The sequence below is a fragment of the Serpula lacrymans genome (genome assembly GCF_000218685.1).
Source record: "Serpula lacrymans var. lacrymans S7.9 unplaced genomic scaffold SERLAscaffold_5, whole genome shotgun sequence".
NCBI lineage: Eukaryota > Fungi > Basidiomycota > Agaricomycetes > Boletales > Serpulaceae > Serpula > Serpula lacrymans.
In genome coordinates this window covers 687449-707386 of record NW_006763294.1, presented here as the reverse complement: position 1 = coordinate 707386, position 19938 = coordinate 687449, and the positions used below count along the sequence as shown (strand labels likewise).

General features: G+C 46.2%; 11 protein-coding genes across 11 annotated transcripts in view; 5 read left to right on the top strand and 6 right to left on the bottom strand.

Annotated features, from left to right (window-relative positions):
• Nucleotides 1-9: 9 nt before the first annotated feature.
• On the top strand, nt 10-1720 carry SERLADRAFT_414387 (uncharacterized protein; the record flags this gene model as incomplete). Its single annotated transcript, XM_007316406.1, has 2 exons — nt 10-109; nt 168-1720. One exon carries the CDS (start codon nt 425-427, stop codon nt 1559-1561), a length of 1137 nt encoding a protein of 378 aa, XP_007316468.1.
• Nucleotides 1721-3041: 1321 nt separating this feature from the next.
• On the bottom strand, nt 3042-4079 carry SERLADRAFT_447525 (uncharacterized protein; the record flags this gene model as incomplete). Its single annotated transcript, XM_007316405.1, has 3 exons — nt 3042-3613; nt 3675-3781; nt 3844-4079. 3 exons carry the CDS (start codon nt 3893-3895, stop codon nt 3485-3487), a joined length of 288 nt encoding a protein of 95 aa, XP_007316467.1.
• Nucleotides 4080-5421: 1342 nt separating this feature from the next.
• SERLADRAFT_407124 (uncharacterized protein) lies at nt 5422-7235 on the top strand (the record flags this gene model as incomplete). Its single annotated transcript, XM_007316404.1, has 8 exons — nt 5422-5670; nt 5848-6027; nt 6050-6164; nt 6228-6343; nt 6403-6641; nt 6832-6866; nt 6918-6972; nt 7064-7235. 8 exons carry the CDS (start codon nt 5422-5424, stop codon nt 7233-7235), a joined length of 1161 nt encoding a protein of 386 aa, XP_007316466.1.
• SERLADRAFT_463187 (uncharacterized protein) lies at nt 7236-7869 on the bottom strand (the record flags this gene model as incomplete). The annotated part of the gene is made up of 4 exons (XM_007316403.1): nt 7236-7452; nt 7508-7593; nt 7654-7709; nt 7767-7869. The coding sequence occupies 3 exons, from the start codon at nt 7819-7821 to the stop codon at nt 7537-7539; spliced, it is 168 nt and encodes a 55-aa protein (XP_007316465.1).
• Nucleotides 7870-8425: 556 nt separating this feature from the next.
• On the bottom strand, nt 8426-9820 carry SERLADRAFT_463186 (uncharacterized protein; the record flags this gene model as incomplete). Its single annotated transcript, XM_007316402.1, has 5 exons — nt 8426-8847; nt 8903-9094; nt 9149-9237; nt 9290-9410; nt 9476-9820. 3 exons carry the CDS (start codon nt 9339-9341, stop codon nt 8918-8920), a joined length of 318 nt encoding a protein of 105 aa, XP_007316464.1.
• Nucleotides 9821-10263: 443 nt separating this feature from the next.
• SERLADRAFT_463184 (uncharacterized protein) lies at nt 10264-10898 on the top strand (the record flags this gene model as incomplete). The annotated part of the gene is made up of 2 exons (XM_007316401.1): nt 10264-10470; nt 10529-10898. Coding segments are annotated over 2 exons (372 nt in total), but the record flags the coding sequence as incomplete, so codon positions are not given.
• Nucleotides 10899-11615: 717 nt separating this feature from the next.
• On the bottom strand, nt 11616-13450 carry SERLADRAFT_414384 (uncharacterized protein; the record flags this gene model as incomplete). Its single annotated transcript, XM_007316400.1, has 6 exons — nt 11616-12317; nt 12416-12548; nt 12649-12773; nt 12843-12983; nt 13051-13239; nt 13309-13450. The coding sequence occupies 5 exons, from the start codon at nt 13058-13060 to the stop codon at nt 11830-11832; spliced, it is 897 nt and encodes a 298-aa protein (XP_007316462.1).
• Nucleotides 13451-14743: 1293 nt separating this feature from the next.
• SERLADRAFT_447522 (uncharacterized protein) lies at nt 14744-16004 on the top strand (the record flags this gene model as incomplete). Its single annotated transcript, XM_007316399.1, has 2 exons — nt 14744-15077; nt 15131-16004. The coding sequence occupies 2 exons, from the start codon at nt 15015-15017 to the stop codon at nt 15458-15460; spliced, it is 393 nt and encodes a 130-aa protein (XP_007316461.1).
• A 51-nt stretch (nt 16005-16055) lies between these two features.
• SERLADRAFT_463180 (uncharacterized protein) lies at nt 16056-17376 on the top strand (the record flags this gene model as incomplete). Its single annotated transcript, XM_007316398.1, has 4 exons — nt 16056-16497; nt 16553-16615; nt 16714-16812; nt 16878-17376. The coding sequence occupies 4 exons, from the start codon at nt 16423-16425 to the stop codon at nt 17271-17273; spliced, it is 633 nt and encodes a 210-aa protein (XP_007316460.1).
• A 449-nt stretch (nt 17377-17825) lies between these two features.
• SERLADRAFT_414382 (uncharacterized protein) lies at nt 17826-18734 on the bottom strand (the record flags this gene model as incomplete). The annotated part of the gene is made up of 4 exons (XM_007316397.1): nt 17826-17952; nt 18007-18490; nt 18543-18597; nt 18698-18734. The coding sequence occupies 3 exons, from the start codon at nt 18544-18546 to the stop codon at nt 17826-17828; spliced, it is 615 nt and encodes a 204-aa protein (XP_007316459.1).
• A 619-nt stretch (nt 18735-19353) lies between these two features.
• The window catches only part of SERLADRAFT_414381 (uncharacterized protein), a gene marked incomplete at both ends in the record, with an annotated part of 1024 nt that continues 439 nt past the window's right edge, over nt 19354-19938 (bottom strand). The window contains 2 exons of the mRNA XM_007316396.1: nt 19354-19755; nt 19813-19856. Coding sequence (XP_007316458.1) covers nt 19354-19755; nt 19813-19856 — 446 coding nt within the window. The remainder of the gene's footprint in view (nt 19756-19812; nt 19857-19938) is intronic.

Below are 19938 nucleotides of genomic sequence, written 5' to 3'. Positions count from 1 at the left end.
CGATTATACGGACTCGCTCGGACAGCCGTCACGGATATCATATCATGAACCTCCACTCGCCTTAGTTGATGCTCCTTATCTTCAACATCTTCCCGTCCATACATCAACGGTAGGGTCCATAATCTCTGAGGAAACCTATAAGTATCCTTATATTTTTATTACTATAGGATTACAACCCGACTCCGACCACTACGGCGTACCACTGGCAGTGTAACCCGAGTAATCTTTCAGCCAAACCATCATACCAACCGCAATTTTTTTGTTGGCGACGTCTCTGAGGTCGCGCGACAATCATACAATACGACGCTACTAAAGCGCCATCGTTTCCGAATATTCAACTTGGCTTGAATACGCACATACCGTCGTTCTTGCTGACACAATTTACGCCCATTTACCTTACATCCGTTACTCTAATTCCTCGCATATGGCTGTAAGCTCAAAATTGGCACGTCCTCCAGGCCTGGTTACTCTTCCTACGGAGCTCATCCTCAATATCTCTGAGCTTGCTCTACTTAGTGACAGAAGCGCACTCGCCAACCTAGCGCTCACTTCAAGATGCATCCTTGCACACACTAATGTCATACTCTATCGCACCGTCGTACTCGCAACTCTGCACGCGGTGTTCCTTTTCCTCCGCACCGTGATGTCTATCGACGTCAATGCTTTCAGTGTTCGTACTGTACCACCGGGACATCGCCGGCCTGTTATCCGCGCTCCTTCAAACATTACATCTGCATTCCTCCAAACCACTGTCAAGCGTCTTGCTATAACCCTTACCACCTACCTTCCTGGGAGGGGCCCCCTTGTTCACCAGATTGCACGTATCATTGAACTTTGCAGTGGTGTTCAGACCATCGTATTGCCTGTCGGGTTAGCTACATCTATCTGTGAAGTCGGCTCCCTTCCTCGCTCCCTTCCAATTGCTTCCACGTCTCCGAGCCCAACCGAGTTGGTTATAAGCTCGTACGCGGACCTCACGCAACCCAAAGATGCGGGATCGCAGCTCCCCGCCTTACCTCAATGGCGTCCTACCCCTCCCAACACACCTTTCCCTTCGCGCGCCTCTTCTCCAGCCCCAACTTCGTCTTCTGTTGTCTCATTGCCCATATTCACCCATATCACTCGCTTACGAATCTGTGAGCCGTCGCTGATGTGGCACACCCCGCATACGCTCGTCTCACTCTTCCCAAACCTAACCCATGCTGCTTTAGCACGACGGGCACATGCTAATGCAGACAACGATCTATGTTTTCTCTCCGCTGTGCGTGCAATGCTGGCATGCTCACGCGACTTGCGTATGCTAGTTGTTGTCGTATTCCCATTCCGCGCCAAGGCGAGTGACGAGAATGAACAATATGTCCTTGGTGTAGGGGTGCGCGATAGCGAAATCTGGAGTGAGATAAAGCAAATTAGGGATGAAGACAGCAGAGTTTGGGTGATGGAGGGCACCTATGGAGCTTGGGCGAAGGAATGGGAGGGTAACGAGATTATTGCCAGTGCCAGTGGTCCCGGAGATTGGTGGCAACGTGTCATGAGGTCTGGAAGTGGCCGTAAGCTTTGAGAGTCATGTCTTTGCCTTTTCTCTTCTTTTCTCTATTTTCCTTTAGATTAGATATGCATTCATGTTGTAGACGTTTTGAATCTCGGGAGCTTGTTTCTCACTATTAGATTAATACTAGATGTACTGGCTCATTTCTGTTTGTTATAGAATTGGAAAGCTAATATTGGGTGTTCCGTGCGTAGCTACCACTTTCCATGTGATTTCTGACTGTCCTCCGGGGATAGAGTCGAAGATCGACGGACAAACTTCTGCGGACGCATTGATAGCGTATCGATAATTTTTTTAATGAACACTTAGGATTCTGCTTAATAATAGAACCCGTGGGATATTACTACTTATATTATACACTTGAGAAAACCTAAATGGGTTAGTATAACTGAACGCTAAACAGTGTAGCTTGTCTTCCAGCAACATAAAAGTGGCCTAAAAATATTGGAGATTTTTCAGAAACATAGGTTGGAATGAACATGTCCCCGATAAGTCAAAGTATACAACCTTCATGTCTCCCAACGCGACTGACTTATCGCATCACTGTGAAGGTACTTACAGTGTGGTTAATTGAAACCCCAATTACCAAGCAGAATCTGAAGTGTGCGCGCCAAAAGAAAAAAAGAAAAATGGCGGCGCGGGACGACCTTTTGACGCATAACGTCGGTGGCGCTCCGAGTTTTGAGTAAAGTGCTTCTACATCAAGTTAGCGAAGTGTTAGCGATCGATTGCGGCAACTTGGACGTTCGCCATGGTTTTCAGCAATTGCGTACAGGATGGCGTGCTTGCACACTATATAAAACCCTCAATTCCAGAGTCCTAAATTTGCATATTCCCCGTTACACCGTTCATTCCGTCTCAGACTTTTAGTAAAAGTTGAAGTCTTGCTTTTATTTTCATTTCATTGGCACTTCGGATTTGTCTGGTTTTAAGCCAGCTTCATCCACTCGGACAACGACGTGTTCATACGCACGTCATTGTCCGGGTAGATGTTGCATGACTTACTCCACTTTTCTGTAGTTCAAGTTATCTTGAAGTACTACTCAGGTGGGTGGCCTATTGGCTCATCGTCGAGATGCTCCGTTTTACCTTCACATCCTTACAGTCACTGAAGCATGGCTTCTTATATGTGGTTGTCGGTTTACTGGTCAAAGCTCGAGCTTATTCAAGTTCCCGGTAACTTTTTCAAATATGGTGGTCCGTTGAGGTCCTTTGGAGGTAGAACAAATACTGGGTAAGTCAAATGTAAATGGTTTGTTGCCAGTTTCACTAATGTATCTGCGTAGCGAATGATGGGACAGTCTTGTGCGTGATAGAGGTGTCATTTTTGTGTCGGTTCACCGACTTCCTATTTTACCATAGTGAAGTTTACTTTTTAGGCGAAGTACTTACTGTAGTATTTCCGCCAATTGCAGCTTTGGTTATACTCAGTCAGACCCTCCAGTAAACGGATCTGCTATACCCACGTCTTATAACACTATAAGCAATGAGTGGATGTTCACTTACAATAAAGCACAGGCGATATGTATTTTTTTTTTCAGAGTCTACCTAGTAGCGATGCATATTACTAGCTAGGTATCACAGAATCCGAAAAGGTGTAAGAGTCGACGACTATATGATACAAACAATCTACTGAGGCCCAATGATAGTAATAACAATACAAGCACACTCTAGTAACACTCGATACAAAGAGAAATCCGGAATAATACACGGTAAAAGTTGATGAGACAAGATGGTGACTTCGGAATGAGATCCTCGCATCAAGCTGGATCAGGCGAGAGGGAGTGGATGTCGCACGTTGGAGGTTAGTTGGTAATCAAGATATCCAAGAGAATACGAAAGACGTGATAAATTAGCGAGCTGCGTGGGGGATCGCGTGGTAGATAGATATTTGATGGGAGGGGCGCGCAAGAGGAGTGTGAGGGGGTGGATTGCTCAGATGCATCCGAAGCGGCAAATACGCTCGTCGATATCTTCTATTTCGACATCAGCCTCGACGGGTGGCTCGCGCTCCGCAATAGATTCAGACTCTGGTTCTGAGATAGACTCGGAGTTTTCTTCCCGCTGAAAAAAAAACAGATGAGCAGCTGAAACAAAGTAAATAACGAGTGATGGGAAAACATACGGTAACAATTTCCACATTATTGGAAACATCATGGAATATGTTGATGTAGCGGACAGCAGGTGCTGATTCCTGGTTAGGGATCGGGGATGCAGAGGCGCAGACAGTCACTGAACAGAGGATACATAGGTAAGCTGCTGCTGCATGGCAGGTAAGATAGAGAAGGACGTACTGAATGCAACCAAGAGAGCGATCAAGTAGACGATGGTGAATTTGGCGAACATTTTTGGAGTCGATATAATGATCGAGTGTGATCGAAAAAGGTTATGTGGAGAAGAGGTCGAAGAGGAAGTCCTAAAGATACTCGATAGAAAGAGACTGGAACCGAGGTTTAGAACAATAAGCACAAAAGCTGTTGAGTCACTCCTGTCGCAACCTAGTCTTTATATCAGCCTGCCCCATCGTTGTGCACGTTTACTCGCATCAGTAAATTGAGCTATGCGAGCGTTTGAACCTACTGAAAGCGGTAAGACCAGCAAAGAAACGTCCAGATTTGGGCACTACCTTGGACGACCGCATTTGGGCTGGCGTTTGTCTCTCTGCCTTCTGGCCCTGTTTATCAAGTAAACTAGCCAGCCCCGCGAAGTGCTTGAACCGGCAGTTTTGGCTTGATTTGGCTTTCCCCTTGTATCGCGGTGTAAGCGGAGGAGTGAAGAATACACACCTGCCTTTTTGGGAATAAGGTCGCTACGCTGTGTTACCGCCGGACGGCCTATCGCATCTTGATTCTGTTCTCCATCTTGCACTGGCAACTTGTGTGATAGAAAGTATAATGCACTTTCCGGTGCTCACTGCCGCGAATGTTCCCGCATCTCAAGACTGGCTTGATTTTCAATATTTCTCACAGGTGCGTGGTACCATCATAAGTTTTTCTTAGCATATTCAATCACATCTAACTTGTAGGAAGTTCGAGCAGAAGGTTTACCATAATGTGTGCAAAATATCTTCTCACAGGCTGTACCTCCCACTCACTCAGCTTTTATTTCGTGTTTTAGATATACAGTGTCCACGTTCACATTCACGCCTCACCTCCCTTTTCCTCTCTCTCCATGTTCCACTTCCGCGTATGTTTGCTCAAAGAGATGATATCGCTGATACATTTTCTTGTCGAGCAACGTTCTCAATTGCTCCACTTGTTCAGGTGGCCTCTCATCAGTGTACCACGGTGTAACCTCTGACGTTCAAGTTCGTGGATTTGTGTCCAGGAGTAGCATGAAACTATACATTCATGCTGTTCCTGAATTCATTTCCAATGGACAGTGCTGAGTCAGTGACTGATCATCTCCAGGACAAGAACGAAGAAGTCGTATCCCATTTCTGCTCGACCATGGTGCCAGAGCATATGGACGTGACAAGCCTGTTCCTGCTACCTACCTACTCAACGGCGTTTGAATGCACGGCCCAAAGTCTAGCGCCTACATGCGATTTTTACACTCATCTACGCTCCAGTACTTTGTCAGTACAAGGAACACAACTTCTCGAGGCAAGGTCGTCGTATATCATACGCAATGCTAAGCTCCTACAGAGTCCATCACGATTATTGTGCCTTCATCTAAACACTATGTTGAGATTCCATCCCATTGGTGTGAGTAGCAACAACCCTTCTAGTCCTGGCTACGCCCTATGCATCTGATGATTTCATTCAATCGGCCTGATTCAGCGTCAATACTTGAGAACACAGTATATAAATGTCTAGCCTGACCTACGACAGTAGGTCAGAACTGCCTTTCCCTTTCAAACTATTCCCACCATGCTGGACGTCCCCGACTATGTGATCTTTCCTTTTCCTGAACTGCCGGAGACGCAGGCTCTGGATAGCGAGTCGTTCAAACTCCCGGCCTTAGGCGGTTCTCTCACTATTACAGACATGTTGGATTGGTATTATGACCACTCCCCGAATCATCATGTTTCCGTCTTCCCGTACGCTGCAGACCGTACTACTAGCATCGTACTGTGGCCACTCGTTGTCGGTGCTATGTCGGTGCTATACGCAAGGCTGGTAAAATAACCCTTTCATGTATCGAGGCAGTAAACACCATGTCATCACCTCGTATTCCAGTGATAGCTATCTTATCTACGGCTGGTACGTCTCTTCAATATATGCGGGGACTGGCATTCAACATGCAAACGTGATATGAGCAGACACTATCGTATTATGCAGCTGTTATGGGGATAGCGTATGTGGGACACAGCTTTCCCAATGTCTCCACGAAAATTTCTCGAAACAGTTGCACATCTCATTCGTGTCGCCCAAGTCACGGATATAATGGTTGGAGCTGAAAGGGAATTTCATGACCTTGCAGCTGCTGCTACAGAGTTGCTTCGGCGCAGTGGAGACCATTTGCCTCATTTGCACGTAAGTGCCCTCTGTCGACAAGCTATACATTGGTATCAACGAAGATGTAGACGATGATTTGCCACGTCAGGCGGTAAAATCATCTCAGGCGGTAAAATCATCCTTGGAAACTAGTGCTTTCACACTCCAATCGTCTGGTGAGCCTTTCTTTGGGAGATACTATGATTCTGCTTAGTGTGACCATCACTTACACATATCAGCTTCCATATCGTATCCCAAACCAATCTTCGAGACTCATTTGCATCTCTTACAGTGGGCCGCGTCTCCTGGCAGGTCGCTGTTCCATACATTATGCATGTTCCAGTCATTGCTACAGGTACACCTCTACTTTCTCATTGTGTCGTCGAAGTAATGATTCGATAACTTCATACCAAGCTCTCGACGGGCGTAATTATGACAGTGTATGAGCCAAAGACACCTGCGATTGAACCCACGCTAGACAATATCTTCATACACGCTGTGGATGCTCAAAGCGATATCATCTTTTGTGATCCTAGTTATTTGGAGGTGAGGACAGTCACAACTGGCATGATAGACCGATTACTTAAGAAGTATACGAGGCATGGCACGAGAACAAAGGCTATGTCAACCGGCTCTCTAAGAAACAGGGCGTGGTGAGTTTGGTGTCAATATGAAGACTTGTATGTATAACGCGACCCGGCAGCTTTTCGGTGGTTCTTTAAATCAAGAATTCAAGAAATTGGCATGAGTTAAGTAAAACTGGCGTTTCTCTGTTCAAAATTTTCGGCTGGCAAGTGAAGATCTTGTTGATCCTACTGGTAGTCCCTGACTTTCGTCATGCAGCGCAGATATCGGTATTGTCAGCGCTGTCTTACCAAGTATGTAGTAATTATTTTCTCTCTAAATTCGTCTCCGAACTCGTTTCGCAGAGGTTTCTTCTCAGGACTGGCAGTATATCCGCATGTCTAAACTCATGAAAACTGAGTGTGTATTCAATGACAAAGGGAGCGCGGAGCTGATCGTCCATGTTCGCGTTCTCTCTAATAGTATACCCTTCGTCGAATTCTGACCGTAGCCTATTTTCACTTCAGCCTCATGCCTACCATGTCCCCGTTGTAACCAACACCAAAAGGGGAAGTGTCGAAGTTTATGCAACCGGCGACCTCTTCACGCCTCACCCTACATTACCTGGTTACTGGGCTCATTGTGGTCGAGCGGATGAGGCCACCGCTGATGCTGCGATATGAGAATCAAATCACGAGTAATTCTGAGATACTATAAATTACACCTTGGTATCCAATGTACCAAAACAAAGCAAATAAATCAACTTAAGTAACGAAAGCGAATGAGGTAAGGTAGGATAGTGTCTAACAGGTCGGGATGGCTACATACGACGAAAAGGTAGATGATGATACTACTGATATTAGTAGAGGATAAAGGGGGTCACGACATAGATCAAGGCAACTTGTTTGAAGCCGGTCAGAAAGGAAATATGTCAAATACACAAGTTCAGACTTACTAGGGTAGCTGGATGAGGACCTCTTAAACTCAGTCGCATCCGAAGCGGCAGACGCGGGCATCCACTTCTACTTCAATATTTTCGCGCTATGTATCATATATAGTCAGCATCGCGATCAGGCTAACATGAGAAGAGGGAGGGCATACAGCAACTGCATTATTGTTGGATTCGGGTAAGGGACTTGCAGATGTCAATAGACAGGCTGCGATAGAGCTGATTTAATATTTTTGAGAAGGGAACGTAAAAGGAAAAAGCGCACAGCAAGCAAGGACGAAGACCATCAAGTAAGTGGTGGAGATAGCTTTGGCGAACATGTTTAGAAGCTTTAGATATTGATGGATTGGAATTTATGCACGTTGTCCGGTGAGTACAGTGTATGTCAATGAGACTGTAGGAGTGATATGTGCTTTGAGAGAAACACAGCACCATCCTGCTTCTCTTATATACGCTATTCCTCTAGCAGAATTCAGTATACACGTTCCGCTTATCATCCAAGACTATCAGCCCAACGTGTACTCGGTGGTGGACATCCTCATATCAGAGTTAGAGGGTACCAGTGCTCCAAGGTGTAAGAAACCTCGAGAAAGCATGTCCAAAGAAAGCACTCCCTTTCAACTCGTTAGTTTTCAGCGCTATCGAAGCTGCCAACTATCTGATGTGCTACGACATGTTTCCAGGGATTTAAGTTTATGTGGGATTTGAAGAAGTAGCGTGCTAGCGGAAAAAGGAAGTGAGCACATGCGAGTGGAAATCGGTTGACGACGAAGGGGAGTTCCCCGAATTGAATACAAGACTTGCCAAATATGGCATAAACTTGAAAATCTCCATCCGCCGGCTATGTCCGAATTCCCCGAGCTTCACTATAGAAAACATTATGGGTAGCCATTCAAAAAGCAAAATATTCGATGCTGGCAGATTATAGTTTCACGATATATATTCAGAGGCGTATAGCGCTACAGAAACTATCTCTGCCATCTTGACAGAAATTAATTATTATCTGGATTCTGATAATGGAACGAAGATTGATGAGACTTCAAGTTGGTACTGGTAAAGAAAATTGACGGTTCTGACGAAAGGTATATCAGCAGTCAACAATAAACTAGCACTGCGAGCATCAAGTACGCAAGTGCAAGCGGATTGCACAGAGTAAGGAATAGGAGTAGTGTCCTCAACGGTCTAGGTCCAAGCTGGTCTACCGAGAACCGGAATGAAGGTCGAAATAAAGAGCGGACAACGTAGCGGGCGTTACGTCAAGTTAACACGAATGAATGGACAGCACGGAGCCGTTAGTGCGATTCGTTAACACATTACGGGTCAGAGCCAGGGTGAGCGAAAGCATTCTGCGAGATCACCAAGCTAAGCAAATTGGAATAAGTACTTGGGGAGAATGCTCACGTAGTTTGCACTCAATTAGATGCAGCCGAAACGACATATTCTCTCCTCCAAGTCTTCCTCTCTTGGCACGTTATCAAGATCCTCTGCTTTAACTTCACGTGACTCTTCAGTATCAATTTGAGCACTCTCGTACGCATAATTGGGCACAGAGTAGCGTTCGCGCTTTACGAATATAGGGAGCTCAGGCTCACGCTATATTGCAGTCATTCAGGTAGGACTTTGAAACGTGAAGAGGGAAGAACATACAGCAATAATACCGTCATGTTGGTAGGAGGCTGAGATATCTTGCTTTGGGAGCACAAATGGTACGGGACTTGATGAAGCGAGGAGAGTCACTGTAGAATGAAGATGTTAATTAATTTCCGGTGAATATATAGGAACACCCACTATAGCCAAGGAAAAGAGCGACGAAGTAAATGAAAGTGGCTTTTCCGAACATTTTGGTGGACTTCGATCGAGATATTGAGGTGAGATATTGAGGTGAGATATTGAGGTGGGGGTGCTACTGCTGGTGATGCAAGTGCCAATAATCAGAGAGCTGACCAGAGCTGAAGATGTAGTGCAGAACTATACCGCTCTTGTATTTAACTGGTCTGTTTATAAGAGTGCCCTCCGAGACAGCCTCTAGCACAACCCAGGACCCATCATCTCAGGTCATCCTCAGAGACAAGCATTGCCACCTAAGACAACATGAAAAGGACGGCTACATTTGGGTGTTCCTTTGAACGTTGGCATCACTCCCAAACCTGCTGTGCGAACTGCACCCACAGAACAACTTCGTACCTGTTCCATCCTCCCCTCGACCTCTCTGATTAGGTCAAAATAGCTCGTCAATGCTACCGGGTTTTATCACGCGGGAGCAGAAATGGAAAAAGAAGGAGAAAAAGCACCACTCGAGTGATCGTTGACGTTGTGGCTGAAGAAAAACAAGAATACCCCAACTAGGAAAGGGCGTCACCAAATCGGGAACAAGGCGGCGGTTGCCAAGAAACTGGTCTTATCAACCACGCTATACTTTCAGCGTGGCAATTATCATTAAGTATACATACAGCGAGGTAAGGTGGATTATGATATCAGGGGCCAAAGACGATATCTGGCAATGCGACATAGCTATAGGCGAAACCTGGCTGGTGGGCGGTGATGATATTTTTCAACTCAGTACGACTGTGCGGGGTCTGCGCATGTTTTGTTTTCCGAATATTTCGACCACATCAACATTGGTCCTGTGACACAATATATGTCCACCATTCACAACATATATAGCGACGCTGCCAGCGCCGTCAATGGTGTTACTTTGGTCAGTATCCAGTCTGCCAGTGGTTATCGTCCAAATACTCATGGTTCACGATCAGGTCGAGAATGGTGATCCAGTACTCTAATCTCTCCTTTATTAGCTTCGAATATCCGTTATAATGATATGGACGAGCTACTTTCACCACCTTCGTTAATGACCATAACATCACTGTCTGCATAGATTGGATAAACTTCACAGAGCAGGAACAGTTATACAAAACACTTACTAACGCAAGGCAGTCGTATATACAACAGACGTTTGTAAATCACCCATGGTTAGTCTCCACTGGCCGCGACCAAACTATCACGATTACTTTATTTTACCCCTCGCAGCAGGAATCTAACGCTCTGATCAAATGGAGCCTTCCAGGTTTTCAGAAGGCGCAGTCGAACTTGCCTATTCTAGATCCTTTACCGGCTTCAAACGAGCCATATCTTCGCTCTTATAGTTGGGGCATTTCCGTCGGGGTGACGTTCGAAAGTTATCTCGACAACTCTGTAGAGATTTTCTGGATTGATTTTACGGGACAGAGAAAATTGTACAAGACACTTTCGTTAGGCAAAACGTTCGAAGTTTCCACCTATGTCGGACATCCGTGGTTGGTCTACAATACATCCAACCAATTATCCATGGCCATTTTCTACCCTGTAGCACGTTATGCTCAGGTGGCGATTGACGCCTTTCTTCTACATAAAATTGCCGCCTCCCTTGGCCTGGGTGACCTGCAGCCCTTTCCAACATCCAACATCGAATGAGGTATCTCATCGTTATGTTAATGGGGGCATTCAAACTCACATCATCTTCGAAAATACTCTCGGCCTTCCCGCACTCGTATATTGGAAAGGTTATTTAGGAGGGAAATCGCTTTATAAAACACTCGCCCCAAGTGAATTGTACAACCAGCAGACATTTGTCGGTCAGCCATGGGTGGTGTGTTGCTTCACAGCAGTCCCCCATCGTTGTGTTCCACCCGTCTCCATGTGACGTTGGAGCCCTGATTGACGTCTACCTCCTGGGCATAGAAGATAGTGCCTATCCTAGTTGTTAGTTCGCTGGGCAGTACCTCGAAGAATGCGAGAAACTTACCTTGGTCATTGAATGGAAGCACTGCTGTACCTGCTTCATCCGTCTTTAGCAATAGCTACGCTTATGTGGCTCCCCTAGCTATGTTTTTCTTGGAAATTTAAATTCAACTCTCTCCAGGAAGCTCTTGAGAGACAGACTGCAGACAGATGGTTTCGATGATGGGAAAATGTTATAAGTGAGAACACACATAGATGATAACTCACATCTACTGTAAGATCGTCGTGCAGAGCGTGATTAGATTCTGTCCAGACTGGGACCTTCAATCATCACCATTCCTGTCAATTAGACCTTTTAAGTCAGTATCACATTTACCAATCACGATGAATGATGCGTAATGGATCAAGAACAGCAAAATTTCGTGCAAGGTTACGTGATACTGTACAAAAGCTTCTATGTAAGTCATAATTCATCTCAATTGGATCGTTAAACTCGCCGATCGTATACATGTACAAAACATCGTTAGCCTCCGTCTCTCGTAGGGGTCATGCAACAAATAAAAACCAGACAGCATTACGAAGGGTACCAAGAATGTCCAAACTTCATTCGTCTAACGAATGGCCCATATCCCAGCTCCTACAGCCACACCAAGACATGCCGTCGTAAAGATACCAACTGCTTGCTCCAGAGCTGTCCAGGCGTAAGACATGATACCCAAAAGTGCAAGCACAAAACCCGCTGCAGTGAGGCTGAGGCAGGTGAAGTAACACCGGCTGAGCAGGTCAGTAGGTGGAGCTTCTGTTTTGGTTGGAGTAGAACTTGGCGCATCTGCGTTCTTCTCCTTGTCGCTGACAGTAGACTTCGAGCGTCGAAAGGGCCGAATTGGCTCTATGATGAGCAGATGCTGCTTATCGGAACATACAATGGGCCGATCACTCCAGGCTAAATTCTTCCCTGAAGGTGATTGCGGAGAACTTGGAGTAGACGGTCCTCCAGTAGCTCCTTGTTTCGAGGCATCGTCATGAGTTAGCAACGTCAACTTGGCGTCCACTATTCTGTATCGGATGAGGACGAATGATGCAGTGAAGCCTAATATAGCTGTTGAAAACGTTTTACGTTTGTTAGAATTGAGTCCACGAAAGTGATTGGTGAACGATCCGATGATATGAGCTTTAGGCTCAGCCGAGGAGACTTACATGCGCACACATGGAAAATTAACGCGCCAGCAAGCGCACCATACACCAAATCCTTCTCTCGCTCACCAACCGGTATCGTGCCAAGTGCAGTGAGAGAAAAGAGAGATGCATCCATCGACGCGAGAAATGTTGTCTAATAAATGGTGTAAGAACAAGCATAAGTATGAACATGTAATTGGTTTAATTTGAGTAACGCAGATATGGAATGATTTTATGTAAACACAAGAACTCACGAGCACTGTCAATACTTGTAGGCGATCTGTCCATGCAGATACAAAGTCAGAGTCGGTTGTGGTACTCCCAGCTGACGGAGTCTTATTCTTCTTCTGACCACCTGCATTGTCTGGGTCGTCGTCGACTTTTGTGAACAACGATGGAAGAGAACAGATTACTAAGACCAAGCTAATACAATACTTGCAAGACTTACGAGGTAAATCGTAGTTGAAACCTGGTTTCCTGCAATCGTCTGAAGCACTCATAGCACCTTCCTCAGGGGCAGTGGGGTTCATGGGAGGTAAAAGGCCAGCGAAAGTCCGCCAGTAACGACTGTGATGCAGAATGTTCCGTCCTATGTAAAGGAAGTACATGGTCAGGCTACAAGCGAGCGTCTACCGCCCGTGCTTCCAGCCACTCACTGTGAGGCATGTAGGTCCTGCAGGCAAACAGACTTGGGGGGCAGTGCGGATGCAATGACTGGCCCACAATAAGCACAAGCAAGAGAGATAAGTCGTACAGCGAGCATCTTATACCTGTACGGATCCACGAGCGATTACGGCGTTTCGATGCCAAGCGTACGAAGGCGCTCAGGCGCTCCTTAATGATGACTGTTATTGATGTAATCAATGATTCCCTTTACTTGAAGGTTGCGTTTAGCTTGAATCGATTGTACTTACTGATGTGCTGTCACTTTGAAACCCACTTTTTTCTCTCTAATCAACCGTGGATGCAGGATCAATTGCCACAGAATGTCGGAACATGACATCTTCCAATTCTTTGTAACCTTAACACGAGAGGGAGAACATACAAATGAATGCGCCGAACTGTACAGAATAAGTAAGTGTCACATGACGTCACTAGATATGAACCGTGACATGTAACGTTGCAACGTTGCTTGTCAACTACACTGGTTTTACTGGCAGCACCAACGCTATTATAGAAACATCTCCTAGAGTTATCTTTCATCGATATGTCCATATATCGATCCATCATTGATGTTTCAGAGTCCTTCAACGTCTAAACGTACCTAGCATCTTATTCAAGTTCAAGTATTATCGTCCCAACACGACGTTTCGCGTCGCTCGTCGCCGCATAGTACTGGTGAGTAGGACAATTTACGTAGGGGTTTTACACGATGAAATTGAATGTATCGATTGTTGTAAAGACACGAGGTCTCACGACGCTTGTGGATGACACTGTGTTCGCTAACTGCCCGTGTGGCAGGAGGAGGGCACATTATCTTCTCTCTGATTTTGTTGGATTTTTCTGGCTTACACTATTATCTCTATTGTCTCAAAAAGACCAGCGTTGCTAACTTGTGATTCTTTCTTCTTTCTTTCAGTAATGTATCTTGATCTCGTCCTTCGTGAATTGGATGTCTATCAACGGCTTCCATGTCACAGTAGACGGTCGATGGAATTTACTCAAATCATATCATAGAACCAGCTTATAAATTCACGCCTGGATTCAGATTCTTTTATAAGAGTTCAATCTCAGGTCCAAACAAAGCTCAGATATTTACCACATAGCGATCTACTGACTACTACAGGAACTTTATATATAACAAGACGAAAATCAATTCACATACCCATCAAATTACATGCCTTTCTATCGCTCAAACCACCACTCCATATCTTTCAAGGACGATGTCACGCTGTCTTATCACGTCCTTCGCATCCGTGGGCATGAAACGACCGACTGGCCATGGAAGACTTCTGTTTTCTTGAGAAACCATTCCAGCAAACTTCCATTAAAGCCCAACTCACGCTCCGCCTCAGCCATCCTGCGGATCCAGTATCTCCTCTGGAAAAACCTATCAGTGGGACATGGGGGCTAGAAGGCTTGAACCAAATTCTCGTGGGATTTATGATAAGCCTTGCTCTTTGTCTCCCCATAGAATAACGTCGTTCCCACGAATATAGCGTTGTCCATCTCATTTCATGCGAGCAGCGAGGCCCTTACAACCTGGATGATGAGGCAAGGACTCGCTCGATCGGACGGACGGCTTACTTATCAGTCAAAGAGGTGTGTTTTGATGGGCATGTTTCCTCACATTATGAACATAACGTTTTGCAAGGCGGGCGTCACTACTCCATCCGTGATGTGTGGTTCTGTAGGAGAGCTGAACCAACGCACCGATGGTATATTCCGCACCTCTTTACCGTGTCCTCGATTTCGTTCATGACCAAATTGAACGTAGTCTTAAGGAATACCGAATACCCTCGGTAAATGGATGGCATTTGCACAATAGTGTCTTCCCCAGTAATATCCCTGTGGCCCCTATGCATTGCGAGGCATCCACTAGGTCCTTCCGGCCAGTGCGCCCTGAGCTACTCGATCATAACTCTTCCCATTGGAAGAGCCATTTGGACTTCGTGAATTCATGTTACCTAGGAATGGGTGGTCGTTATCGGAGGTTGTGCGGCTCGAAGGCAATCATCATCAGGTACGAGTTGTGCTCATCTTGCGGGCTTTGAGAATATTGATATTGTTCTGCAGACTCTGGCTTGTGTTCACAGCTGCATCCATCTTGACGAAGCGCTGCCGAAGCAGGGGTCCCAATATGACATAACCCCGATAACAGTTTATAAGTCATCTCCTGTCACATACGCAGAGCTGAATCTCCTGGGGCCTAGCTTCGGGCCTAGCTTCAGCTTCAGAGACAGCGCGCTGACGACCGAAAGAAAAAAGAAAGAAAAAACACACACTATACTTCGCTCTACACAATCGACTTTGGCGCCAACTTCCCACCTTCCTACCTCAGACCTAGTACTCTTTTTGATCAGTTTGAACGTTACGCCTTCCGGACAGTTCGTTAGATGGACATAGTCGATAATAGTGGAACTCGTCAGAACAAACCGGACCTCGCTATCTGAATATTTGCGATCGAATAGAAGCTGGTTTATAATGAATATTCGCTGGAAATGCAGAACACTCCACCACATCATGTGAAAATTTTCCCACTTCATTTTTTACTCCTCGGAATGGTCGCAGTCGGATGTACGCGCAATATGCAAAGCAAACATGCACCAGTCCAAGATGCCAGTCGTACTATTGAAGCGGCAAGTTTACTGACGCTGACTCGGATCAGATCATATAGGATAGCAAGTTTCTCCTCTTCGATCGGCATCGACATATAGACCGTGCCTCCAACGCAGTGTTCGTCAGTAGGAGAAGTGGTGATTGATTTGGACGATATGGCTGATAGTGACAAGGAGCGCAGGTACCTATGGTTGGCAGTCACTGAACTAATAGAATTGAGCAGCACTGACAAGTCACTGTCGGAGTATTCCGAGTTAAATACCACAATTGGTTAGCTGGCCGCTTGTAATGACATCGTGACAGAGGCCAAATGCTACGTTTTTATCTTTCTTGACAGACCGTCAAAGCATGTATCACAGCTTACCTCGAGGCATCCGCCCCCATCTATCCAAGAAAGGACGTATCTCATTACCCCAAGCCTAAGCAGCCTGCGATTCGCAGCCATTAACATCTTTCTTTCCAAGTTTGTTCTACGCGCGCGTGATACACGAGGCAAGAACATGTCCGCTGACTCGATTCCGCATGTCGCTTCGATGCTACTGTATGGCGGGTACATATAGCATAGAGTGACCTCTTTGTCTTTTGTTCCATCACCACATACTACTCGCACTCGGATTTCAGTAGAATAATCAGCACGATTAGCGCGCATTGACTTCCAAGTCAAGCATCTCACATCCGTTATCCGAATCCGAATCCGGTTTACGACACTTCTCGCAACTCCTGTCTATCTGAACTACATCATCTTTATCATGGACATCGACATGAGCCCAGCTACTAGCCCCATCACCACAATCTCAAAGTATGGGCACGAACACAGAGCTCCAGTGCGTTGACATATCTATGATATATGATTTTATCTACATCTCATCATTGCTCCAGGATTACATAGATTTATGCGACCTGCTCCAAACGATGTCTCTTTCTCAAAGTCGTTTATCTAAGGTGAGCATCTGATCTATTCTCTTGTGCGAGCGTCATTCCAATGCCTCGTTTCAATCTTCCCTTGTCTGTGGTATTTACCTATCCGTTAATGGAGAAAGGATCCGGGAAACGCGCTCATCCCCTATGCCCCATCTGCGTATCAAAGGGTAAACGAACACGCTGCAAGCACACACACAGTATACGACCAGGCGTACCATGTGAGTAGACGTGACTTCTAGCCCTTTTTGTACCCAGCCCCTGACTGTTTAACGGACATGCACAGTCCGACGCGTCGGAATCATCAAACTCAAGCTTCTGCGACCCACTTCCAACGTCTTCCATCATCTCGCCAGTAGTCTCACCCCCCGCATGCCTCTTCCTCCAATCCATCCTCGCTTCGCTCGCCCCAGCCTCCCCCGTGCTCTCACCCTACCCACACCCCTATCCGCTCCCGATGCCATACGAGACCACAGGAGGCGCGTATCTCGACACGCTGTTCACCCATCGTGCCCTGTTCGGCGCGTTCCCGCCTGCACACGCGGGCTGCGCTGTTGCGTTGAGCGAGATAGCGAGGGCGCTGGAGGTGCGAGCGTGGCGTGCGGATAGGGATGCAGACGCGGAGGCTATTGTGGCGTTCAGATGCGAGGCGCTTAGCGTTGCATCTAGAATCACCGTATAATTTACAGGGAGACATTTGCAGCTGGTTTCTGAGATGGTACTTTGTAATTGTGTGTTGTTATGTTACGATATCGAGGACTGTAATACTACTTGAGTCTTGCGATCGCCAGTCTATCTTAGACTCTGTTTGTTTGTCATTATACTCCGCGGAGTCGTCATACTCGAGTATTGACTGAGACCGCATCATTGTTACAAGTTGATAAACCATCTATGAACTGTAATCCTGAGCGGTCCGGTGAGTGATAATACGGTGGATGATTGGTTACGGTTCAACTTTCGAGCCCGGCCAATGTCCGGCATAATATTTTTCAAAATCCGATGTACCTTCAGCTATTATATTTGTATTTAGCAAAATTCGAGCAAGGCCTTTGATGGGCGATCAACGAAGATACATTTTAATTAATTTCTTTGATCCAGCGAGTGTGATTTGGGCAAAAGCCAGTGTGATGAGAGATCGAGCGAGCGTGCAATTCAATATGTCAACATAGGATTTCAAGCGTCCAAATACATCAAGAAATTACAAGTATTACACATATACTGACAACCCCTCTCCTCAAGGTAAGATCTCCACCTCACCCGCTTCGATTGTGTTCTGCATGGCTGTGATACCGGCGGAAATAGAAGGACAGCGAGTAAAAACGGCGCGGCTGACAGCGATAACGAGAGGAGAGGTAGACTGCCTGAGAAAATAGAGATGAGACAGTTTCGAAGTCGACGAGTCAAAGGTCACTTACCACGCAGCAAAGATACCAATTCTACGTCCTCTGGTGACCAAATAGAAGGGACCAGCTGTCCCAGCATCAGGAACCTCATAAACCTGGCCGAGGTATGTGCGAGTGATAGCCTGTGAGGCATTTGGCACATTACCTCCAGGTGGAGCGGCAGGGGTAGCGAGCGAGCCAAGTGCTGTGGTGAAAAGAGGAGAGCTGGTGGTGATCGGAGAAACTGTCGCATAAGCACTGGCACCCAAAGCAGGAGTAAGCGGAGAAGAGGCGGCACCCAAAGCAGGAGTGCGTGAAGAAGCAGCAGCTGAAGGACCAGATACCACAGTAGAGCTGGCGGCAAGCGACCCTTGAACTATTGAGGAAGATGGGGAAGAGCTGGTGTATATGGGACTTGATGGAGTTGAAGGGCGGGCACTGCCAAGAACAGCGGACATCATGAGCATAGCGTTGCTCCTACTCAAGGTTACGGATGAGAGGAGAGAAAGGAGGATGTCTGGAGGTACACGTAAGTTAGTGCAATAATCAGAAACATGAGAAGGCCTTACTCATAGTTTCTTCCTCGTCGCTGAGGCAATCTTCACTCACGGAGCGTTCAGGCTGCTTGGAAGAGTTTGAACGACCAGGGGGAGGAGATTGAGTCATTGCAATTTGGAAGGAGGAGGTAAGTATGTCTGGATGATAATTGTGAACTCACCCGTACCTTTTATAGCTGTTTGCTTGAGGCAGCATAGACTTACAGCCCATAGTTGACAATTATTGAGATCTACAAACACGGCAGTCTGACAGAGTTGCAGAATTTTCATGCGTGAGAACAATAGCTAAGGTCCAACAAATCAACATCACGTGTGTACTTCACGATCTCGGAATAATCAGCTGTTCAGACAGCACTGTAAATCTTTTCATGCAATTCTGGCGACACATTCTTGAAGAGCTTCGCGTCAACCACATGCTCACGCCAATACAGTAATGCACAGTCAGTTCCAGCTCTTTCTTGTGGTCATATGTCTCATATTAGCCCGCACTAACCAAATGATTCAACGCAAAGCCAAAACAATGGTCTCCGCCGACGCACAATGGAATCCCATTGTACTCACATGCTTGGAGGATCAAGGAGATCTCAAAGAGACTGGAAGGTACAATTCCCATATTAAATTACAAATAAACTCGGTGTGAGTTGCTCCTTACAGCATCTGCACAGTTGTGCATTCCAGAACTCAAGTTCTCGGGCCCAAAGCATGATTCCATAGAAACATTCATTGTTGTATTTAGCTATTCTATGTACAATACAATGATTTGATATCCAAAGTGCATTTCAAGAAAACAAGAAAGACCAGAACACATACTAAAAGGCCTAAGCTAATCCGAGTCGTCTGTCCACTCATACTCAAAATCTGTATCAGCTTCGTCAGATGAGTAGCCCCCGGTGTTCTGTGGTGCATCTCCTACAACGCGCCTCCGTTGCCGGTGGGGTGGAAGCTCCATGACTGGCATGAATTCGGACTCATCCTCCTCATTAGAGTTCACTGAAAGGGCCATCACAGTACGCAACTCCATGTTGTTTGGCTGATCTCGGAACTGCTGGAGTAAGTGTAAATAGATGTCCCATATGTTTTCTCGGCCAACTTGAGGGTAGTTGGCAGCATCCCAGAATGTGCGTGCCTGTAACGAAAAGGCCGGCGGGACCAGATGAAAAACAGGGTGATCGGGTGGTGCATACTTGTCTCGCACTTCTGTTAGATACGGCGGATGCACCTTAACCTGTAGATGTATGTATTATAAGTATATGACAAAGTGGAAATGATACTATGAACTTACAGCAAAATTGCGTGACTCAAAAAGCTCCGGGTTCTTGAAGATATCTACAGGGCGTCCATGAGGTAGTAACTTGTGTGAGTTTCGTCGGGGCTTTGAACCGTTGAACCTCTCAATGAAGCAGTTGAG